General features: G+C 30.6%; 2 protein-coding genes across 2 annotated transcripts; both read left to right on the top strand.

Moving 5' to 3' along the window:
- Positions 1-3,613: 3,613 nt before the first annotated feature.
- On the top strand, positions 3,614-5,876 carry LOC105136752 (probable glycosyltransferase At5g20260). Its single transcript, XM_011042210.1, has 4 exons — positions 3,614-3,661; positions 4,710-4,997; positions 5,376-5,653; positions 5,795-5,876. The coding sequence occupies exons 1-4, from the start codon at positions 3,614-3,616 to the stop codon at positions 5,874-5,876; spliced, it is 696 nt and encodes a 231-aa protein (XP_011040512.1).
- Positions 5,877-6,680: 804 nt separating this feature from the next.
- LOC105136697 (probable glycosyltransferase At3g42180) lies at positions 6,681-7,430 on the top strand. The gene is made up of 3 exons (XM_011042136.1): positions 6,681-6,733; positions 6,977-7,134; positions 7,267-7,430. The coding sequence occupies exons 1-3, from the start codon at positions 6,712-6,714 to the stop codon at positions 7,366-7,368; spliced, it is 282 nt and encodes a 93-aa protein (XP_011040438.1). The 5' UTR covers positions 6,681-6,711; the 3' UTR covers positions 7,369-7,430.
- Positions 7,431-10,337: the final 2,907 nt, after the last annotated feature.

Here is a 10,337-nt window from a genome sequence, read left to right as displayed (position 1 = left end):
AAGAAATGGTTCATTTACCCCAAATTGCTTCTGTTCCTGCCGCAATGACCACTTCAAAAATATTCAGACTCGTTACGGACATGTTATATGCCATGCGTAGCTTGGTTTGGTAACCATTTCATCTTACAAATTTAAAGGGTTAAGTTTTAAGATATTATTTGTATTATTTTTTAATATATTTTTTAAAATAAAAAATTTTTAAACTTAAAATTTATATAAATTTATATTATTTTATGTTTAATTTTTATCAAATAATTAAAAATAATAAAAATCAAACTTGCAATAGCTTGATTATCAAAACTTTAATACCATATAAAAAAAAGCTATCTCAAATAATAACTTAAATATATAAGATTTTAAGGGATAATAACTTATTATTTTTATTATTCTTACACACCACATTATCATTGGCATTCATGTGCCCTGGCTGGATTATTCAATCGAGGTAACTCCTTTTCATGTGAATCACGCCTAGACCTAATCATTTTCACACTTGGCCATCCCATTTTTAGCTACAGATATGAGAGCGTTTCACTTTATTAATCGATTGTGTTCGGAACATGTCTGGTAGTTGAGGTCAAACCTGCTACATGATTACTCGCAAAATTCTCTCTTTAGCTGTGGAGAGATTGACTATGCTATCGACCTGGAGAAAACCAAGAATGCAAGGACAGGACTCACAGAACAGTTAATTCCATCTATTTACAGGGGATAAATATGGAAAGATCACGTTCACCATATATACCAGACATATCCAACCTTCAGTAATAAGACATAAAGAGTTGCGTCTACGTTAGGAAAAATTGTATGAATATGCCTGTTAAGACCATAGAATCGACCCCAATTCCAGAAGGATGTCACAATTAATCTCACCAGAAAGAAGAACATGACGTGAGAATGCGAGATGATGGGCGAATTAAGCAGAGCATGCTCATGGAAGAGACAAATTTATTGGAAGTGTTAATTTGGTGAAGTAATTAGCAGAAAGCGAATGATAGAGTGAATAGGTGAACATCACATGACAAGCAAATAAGACTGTTAGTTAATCTTATTTTAAGAAAATGAGCTCTTTCGATTTAATTTTTAGCTTAAATTCTTTATTTATAAATAAATATAAAATATATATTAAAGTTAAAATTATTATGAAAATATATTCATATGTTAAAAGAAAAATTAAATATTTAGTTTAATACACACAGACTTGAAAGATTTAAAACAAATTATGACTAAAAGAGATAAGAAATATTATGACCTTTATAGATGATTTTTCAACACAAGGCTACATATTTTTCATATTTATTTATAAATAAAGAATTTAAATAAAAAATAAACTAAAAGAACTCATTTTCTTAAAATAAAATAAAGTAACATATCCTCCTCAATATTTTCATTCATCTACACAGTTAAGACATCCAGATAAAGTAACAAATCCTCCTCAATATTTTCATTCATTTCATTCATCTACACAGTTAAGACATCCAGCAACATTGGTTGGATATTTAGGGAATGAGTTGAGCATATAGATAGATCATGCCAGCATCTGTAACACAGCATTAAGACATCCACAAATATTAATAATAATCAATTATTATGTTTTCATCAGTTATTTGTGTAATTTGGAGTTTCCCTCAAAAAAAAATTAATTAATTTTTTTATGTTTTTGGATCTTTTCATGAATTGATATTAAAAATAATTTTTTAAAAATAAAAATATTATTTTAATATTAACAAAAATACTTTAAAAAACAAACAACTATTACCATATTCCCATACACAACTTTTATGCAATCATATAAAAAAATAAACCAACACTTGAACAAAGTAGTGAAAGCTGATAGCAATGACCATATCAAAATTCCTAACTCGGCACTCGACCCAAAGGCCCATCTTATCGATTGCTCATTCTTTAGCCAGAACCAGGATTGAGGAAAAGAAATGAAAAATGACCATATCAAAATTCCTAACTCAGCACTCAGCCCAAAGGCCCATCTTATCAATTGCTCGTTCTTTAGCAAGAACCAGGATTGAGGAAAAGAAATGAAAAAAGCAAATCTACTTTATTAAAAAAAATATTTTTTACATCATATATGACCATTAATTTATTCGGACAATCCTCTTCTTGACCTATGTATCTACTTGAATATGATAAAAAACAACGTAGTTTTGATGCGTTTTTCAGCATTTTCCAAGTAAAAATATTAAAAAAAACAACGTAGTTTTGATGCATTTTTCAGCATTTTCCAAGTAAAAATATTATTTAAAATATACATTATAAGACTTAAAATAATTAATCTCAATGCTTTTGTTATTTTAGAAGAAATCTTAATGTATTTTGTTTATAATAATTTTCATTTTTGTAGTATTAGAAATGGATATTCGAATAAGAATAACATGGAGTATTACAGATAATTTTGAAAGGTTGTGTAAAGTAGTGGCAGAGCCGAGCGAAGGAGTTTTTTCTTGGGGGGATTGTACATGGGATGGATTTAAGGAGTGCTATACATAATTTGCCAACAAAGACTATATATATTTACAGAATTTTGACTCTTATATAAGATATTGAGGAAAGGATCGGCCTACCAGTTCACAGGTTTTGTTGATGCTCGAGGAATTATAGATTGAGCTTGCAGCTGAGCAGGACACTCAATCACTGATATCTTCTTCCTGAACAAGACATGGATTGATCTTAATCTTACATGACCATGTTGGCGATTTATCTCTAGACATGGCAGGGAAATTAGTGTTCCAGAGTGCTGTCAAAAAGGTGAAGATTCACAGAACTGAGGCTGTCATCAAGCTACAAGGTTCCAGTTTCAGAAGATAGGATCTGTAAACGACTTCATTAAAAGGGAAATTATCAGCAAAACTAGATTTTCTGAGTTTTGAGAAATATTCAGTTCAAATCTATTAGAAAGTAGTCATTGCGGCAGTAACAGAAGTAATTTGAGTGGTATAGAACACGTTTTTCAATATTGAAAACTTGGATAGATCAAAAAAGCAAAGGTTCATCTTTATGAAACGGGAGTTTCAGAAATTTAGTCATAGTAATTGGTAACATGGTGGCGTAGCCACAGGTCATACATGAACATGTAAAATGAATCATGTTTGAATGGAGGTAGATTCCTCTGAAAGTGCCTTTGGACCTGATTCAAGAGTAGGGAGTTAAAGAAATTAGACAGTTCACACACAATAAGGATTTAGTGCGTTCAAGGAAAACAATATAAAGGAACCTGATCTACAGAGTGAATTTCACAAACAATTGAAGTAGAGGACTTTGTGAGAGAGAAGTGTATGTTCATTCAAGGTGTTGGTCTGCAGGGCTTCGTATTCTTGCTATGGCATGCCTGCATGGATTTTCTTCAGTTGATAGATATCTCTCCTTGAGTATTACAGAGAATTTCTTCCAGTCAAGAATGTCGTTGAATGGTAATTCATAGTAGTCTGACAGGATAACAGCAGAGAAATTCTTGACTGTAGGTATAGATATCGATGATTAAAGAACTAATCTATAACCTGGAACACATCCAAAATCAACTGAAAACAAAATGCTTGTATAAATTAACTAATCTATCACCTGGAACACATCCAACGACTGCTATATTACCATCGAGCAGATGGCCTCTCAGACAAATGCAAAACTTGGACGTGCACTAATGCTGTTGGTATACCCAGCGTCCTTCTTCAGTACTAATTTCCAGTCCTTCTTGGATGGAATTAGAAGCATGCCAGCATGCAATTATCGAGTCTTGAAAATTAGCATCAGAATATCAATGCAATAGGACTGTGGATCAGTTAGTAAAGATCTTCCTGCATATAAACTAGGTTAAAATATCTTATTCAACGAAAATGAATTAAGAAAGCCATCTGCGAATATAAATGAATTTGGGAAAAATATTCAACAAGATTTGGCATAATTCCTTTGTTAATGGATCATGTCTCTTCTGTTCATGCAGTATTATTTTCATAAATATGAAAATGCTATTCTAATTCAACCAAAAATGAATGAATGGAATAGCACACTCATGATTTTAAGCGTGTGTGTGTGTATGTGTAAGCCATGCGGTAATATGAGTATGGGGTGGGAGTAGAAGACATATCTAAACTAACAGAATTTGATAGTTAAAGCAACCGCCAAACCAACAGCACAAACAATTCTATTTCTTTCTTTCTTTTGATCTCCCATCAATATTATCCTCTCCTCTCCTCTCTTCTCTTCTCTACAAGAAAACTTGGATCCCCAGCTACCCCCCTCTATCGTTCTCAAGAAAATGAGTCTTCTCATAGAATTTGCGCTCGTGGTCATCATTTTGAGCGTAGTCTCTATCCTGTGCCAGTACAGCCAGTACAGATATTGGTTACCAATCACTTCTCATGTACTCTTTTTCTTTCACTTTCTGTCTTTTTTTACTGAACTTAATTTTGGAAGGCCAATTTCATGTTTTATCAGTCTCTTGGATTACTTTTATGCATCGACATTCTTCTTGCTGTTGTTTCAGTGCCCTTGTTTTCTCTACTAATGCTCTTTCTCTCAATCCAAGATTCTCTGTTTGCTTTCTTGCATGCAATTCCTCTCTTCTTTTTCTTCTTTTTTGGTGCAGTTCGTGGGTTTTAAATGCCATTTAATCAATTTCAGTTCCCTGCTTTGTCTATCTTTTGCTTTCTCTCGTCTTCTTGTTCCCTTTTAACGCTCGTTTTTGTGCCTTTTTGAAGGGCGATTTGATTCAATATACAGTTCAAGATTCGACCGATGACATCTATCACTCAAGAGCATTTTTCTTGCTGAATTATGAAGCAATGAAGAAGGATTTTAAGGTCTTTGTGTACCCAGGTGGAAACCCAGGAACATGTTATCACTCAACAAATAACAAGCTCAAGAGCAATCATGCAAGTGAACATTACTTCTTCATGAATCTAAGAGATAGTCCGTTTTTGACTAAAAATCCTCAAGAGGCTCATCTCTTCTTTATTCCCATTTCTTGTCAGCCATTGAGTGACGAGGTATGTGCTTAAATTGCAAGAAATTATTTAATTTGATCTTTATGGTTGAATATAAGCAATGAGTCTAGTATTTGCTTATCTTTATGCTGGGAAAGAATTTCATTTCTTGTGCATAAATTATGTAATCGTGCATCTTTCAAGGATTCAAGAGATTGATGCAGATATAGATGGTTACTCTATTGATCTTTGTAGATATTTCCACAAGTTTGTTGATTGGTTCTGTTTTTTTTTTTTTTTTTTTTTTTTTGTGTGTGTGTGTTTTCTTTCTCATAATTTTGATTTAAAAACTGTCTTGTTTTGGTTGTCAAAAACTCTTTGTGGCATCCCATCTCACTCTTTTTGGTATGCATCTAAAGCAACGATTTTTTCTTAATGCAGGAACCTGGTTATAGGGAGAAGGTTATCAAGAGATACGTCAAGGGCTTAATTTCCACATACCCTTACTGGAATAGGACTTTAGGTGCTGATCACTTTTTTGTCAGTTGCCATAATATTGGCAGCACGGCTACTAAAGAAATTCCATTTCTCCTGAAGAATGCAATTCGACTTGTGTGTTCACCAAGTTATGATTCCAACTATATTCCACAGAAGGATGTTGCCCTCCCACAAATACTGGAGCTCTCTCTACCTCCTGATGGAGATGACATGTGGAACAGGTAATCTTCTATGGCGTAACACTTCGTATTATATCCTTGAGTGGTGTGCTTCCGAAGGCATTTATGTAATTCAATTCCCGATTTTCTATGAACATTTTTGGAAACTATACTCCTTAAGTGGGCAAAAATACTGAACTTCAGAAACCTGATGCAACTTGCCAGGTCAACTGTGGAGTCTCGCCCTCTCCTGCTGTCCCAAGAGATTATAAACCCACCCAGGTAGTGAGATATTTACCAAATTTAGCTTTCTGAATGATTTTTGTGCAACTGAACAACAGTAAAATCTGGCATTAGAGTTCCCTGCAAGTGTCACGCGCCTATGGGCAAGTATTTTCTCTCTTGATAATGATTATAACTTGGGAGTCGCATTCTTGAGCATTCATCAAATAGGCTGCAGTGATTAATTCTTTGTTATACATCTTGAATTCGATTTATGCTTTCATATTGCAAACTTCTCATTGAAAGTTTGTAGTTCATAACACATTAACAGAATCATTGATGCTATGGCCAAGCTTCTGTGGAAAATATTGCTGGACTGAATTTGGTTTCTGGGCTGGTTCTCCCAACATCGCACATTTCTTTTCATCCAGTCCACATATCAGTTTAATGTGATGTAAATATGTCTGTAATTTAAGATGATTTACAACTAGATGTTTATCTACTGAGAAATTAGGAATATAAATCCATGTATGTTATCTATACATTCATACAAATAAAAAAAGGTTAAGTTTAGATCTTTAATTAAACAATACATTCTAGTTGGTACACATCCAAAAAGTTATAGATAACTTTTTACAGAATCATTGATGCTTTGGCTAAGCTTCTGTGGAAAATATTGCAGGACTAAACTTGGTTTCTGGGCTGGTTCTCCCAACTCAGATGTAAGGAAGAAACTCGTATTATTTCAAAAGAATTTTCAAGAATTTGAGTTCCACTTCGTTGAGAAATTAAAAAGGGCCACTGTGCTACACAATTTTGAAAAGGAAATATATCGGAGTAAGTTTTGCATCTGTCCTCGTGGGGAGACTCAAGTTGGTGGCGTTTGCTTATCAGAATCGATGGCTTTTGGATGTGTACCTGGTAAGAATGTTTCTCACAAGGTTTTTTCTTTTAGTTGAACACTTAAAAAATGTTCATCCACGGCAACATTTTGAAAAGTATTCAGTTCTGATGATATCATGCAAGAACATTCTTATATACAGCATAAATAATAAAATCAAAGAAAGGGGCTCTTACCCAGGCATGTATTAAAATTCTCTGTTTCACCTCGTCAGCCTGTCCTGTGGTTTCCTTTTAAAGCAGTTCATGTGTGTCTTTCTGCAGTCATCATGTCGGAATACTATGACTTGCCATTCAATGACATTCTTGACTGGGATAAATTCTCTGTAATTCTCAAAGAAGACGATGCTCTCGAACTGGAGAAAATTCTTAAATCCATACCAGAAGGAAAGTACGAGAAAATGCATCAAAATATTCTTAAGGTAGACATGAATTTTATCTTTATTTGGGATCAATTTTTTCATTCCCTAGATTCTACTGTGGCCTTCATGATTAACTGATATTAGCTTGAATATGGAGAGATACACTTGACTTGTGTTTCTTCTGGTTTTCAGGTTGGAAAGCACTTCAAGTGGCATTCTCCTCCTGCCAAGTATGACGAGTTTCACTTGGTTATGTATGAGCTGTGGAAGCGCCGCCACATCATTAGGTACTGAACCACTGGAAGATGTCTCAAGTTGTGCGGGCGGTCCGACACCTTTACACCATTTTAAACAGCATTTCCCTCTGATTGCTGGTTTCTGAAGCTGAAAGCACATAGCATATCTTGGCGTACTTACTCCTTTGTTTCTCGAATTTTCTTCCATTTCATTTTGCTACTCCTAAATGCTTCAATTCAAGGATGTATCTGCCATGAGGCTTACATTTGAAATCACTTTCATCATTTTTAAGGATAATTGTTTTGTGCTGTTTGCAGATAAACATGATAAACATTGCTAACATCTATCTAGTATAAATAAAAATTAAATCTTGTAAAAATTAAATTCATATAATCTAATTAACTTGAAAAATACAAAAATAACTCGGATGATAGTTAAAAGTATAATTTGACTAAAATAAATTTAATATAGCATTTTGTTTTATTATTAAAGTAGTAACATATTGGATTGACATGATTTAGCCTGGATTAATTTATCAAATTTACAATTATTATTATAAAAATAAAATAAATTATAAAATTTAATTTTTAATTAACTCGAATGATGAAAATAAAAAAATTAATTTAAAAAAATATAAAAAAAACTCAAATCAACATAGATTAACCTGTCAAACCCATGACTCGGGTCATGAGATTAAAATTACTTTATAAAAAATAATTCAAAATAAATTATAAAATTTAATTTTCAACCAATCTAATATTAAATAATAAAAATAAAAATAAAAAAATAAAAATTTAACTCAAATTAAAGAAGGTTAACATATAATTTTTAAATTGTAGCCTTGGTTATAGCCTTATCATTATACATTGTAATAATGTTGGTGTTAAGCGTGGTGTTAAAAATGAGAAATCTTCCATATTGTGAAATAAGAGATCAGGTAATATCTTTATTTAGAAAATTAAGAGTTTGTAAATCATTTAATCTGTACTTATAAAAATAACAACAAACTAACAAATGCAATAAAGGTTCATAAGGACTTTTAATGTTTTAGAGATTATACACATTAATATCTCAATTTTTTACTATGTGTAGTTTAATGATAAAAAAATCTTTCATTGTTTTTATTGATGACTAATTATACAAAATATATATATATATATATATATATATATAAAAAGAGTATGATTGACAATTCTAACGTCTCGTTGACTTTGTGAAGTAAAGCTCTAAAATCTATGACATATAAACTAGATAGGATTTCAAACACAATGGTTCATAATATATCATTTGAATTATAAAAATATTGGTAATATAATTTAAAACATGAATATGTATTGCATTGTTTAATTAAAGTTGGAGTCAACAATCCACAAAAATATTCAATGAATATTTATTAGGATGATGATATTAGTAAGGGTAGCCAACCTTGAAACTTTTTTTAAAAAGGATAGTAGTTTTGAACCTCTTTTTTCATCTTCATGTAAATTAGTTATGCTTCATGATAATTATTAGGATTTAATAACTCAAGAATAACTATATCATCGTGAGAATATTTTTACAGATTTAATTACTCAGTATTCTCAAGCTCAAGATGTTAATGTAACATTGAGAAAATATTTAAGAGTTAGAAAACCCATAATGTTATTATATTTTGTAATATATATACATAAGAATCTCACATAAACATTGCTGTTAAAAATGACTCTATTATATTTTCTCAAAGTTATGATAGAAAATAAATCCATATTATATTATAACACCATGAAAATAACTAATAATAAAGTATGGGATCTTATTAAATTGCTTATTAAGGGAAAAGCCAGTTTTAAATAAATTTTTAAAACCAAAATAGATTTTTTAGATAATATTAAAAGATATAAGACTAAACTTATAGCCAAAAGATTCACTAAAAAAAAAACTGATTATCATGAAATAATGATTCATTTTGAATAATTATGGTATTGATATCTTATTTTTTATATTGAGTTTCATTAAATAAATGTGAAAATAACATTTTTTAATAATGATCTTGAGGAAGAAATTTACATTCATGAAACAACTAGAATGTTTCATTTTAGAGAAAACAATAAGTTAATTTGTAAGTTTAAAAATCTATATATGGACTTCATGTCAATAATATTTAAAATTTTATAATGTCATTTCTTCATATAGTTTTACGAACAATATTTTGAATCAATGTATATATTATAAGATTAATGAAAAAGGTAATTTTTTTAATTCAATATGTAGATAATATTCCACATATTTTAAGTAATTTAGATTTATTTTATAAAGTTAAGTAATTTCTCTCGATGCAATTAAATAAATATAAAAGATATGAGTAAAGTTTTTAACGGCACAAACATAAAGATTCAGAGAGACAAACATAAAAAACATTAAAATTATCTCAAGAAACTACATTAATAAAAATTTGAAGAGATTTTGTATAAAAGATTTTCATCTAGTGTTATATCTATGGTCAAATATAACAAGTTTAATTTAGAACAAAGTTCAAGAAATGATTTAGAAAAGGAACAAATAAATAGCATTTCATATGTCTTTATCAGAATGAGTTTAATAAATGCTAAAGTTTGTACAAGACATTAGACAATTAAAATATTAGATATATCAAAGTAACCTAAGTTTGGATAATTTGAGAGTTCCAAAGAAAGTCATATAATACTTTTAACAGGCTAAAAACTACAAGATTATATATAAGTGATCTGATTATCTGGAAATGATTGGAAATACAAATTGTTTGGAAACTTTTAAATTGAGTTCAATCCACATGCTTAAATTAATTTTTGTATTTGACACGACTAAAAAATTGATGTCTTCTCCCAAGTGCAGGAGTGTCGAAGTAATAAATAACCCGGCAAGACCGGGGTCGAACCACAAGGAGGTTAATTGTACAAATTATAAAAAACAATTAAAAAACAACAATAACAACAACAGTAATAACAATAATAATAATAATAGTAATAACAATAATAACAATAACAATAATAATAATAATAATAATAATA

This window comes from Populus euphratica, unplaced genomic scaffold (assembly GCF_000495115.2).
Source record: "Populus euphratica unplaced genomic scaffold, PopEup_1.0 scaffold60.1, whole genome shotgun sequence".
NCBI lineage: Eukaryota > Viridiplantae > Streptophyta > Magnoliopsida > Malpighiales > Salicaceae > Populus > Populus euphratica.
Note: the sequence above shows the minus strand (reverse complement) of the source record. Positions and strands in the feature narration are given on the sequence as shown.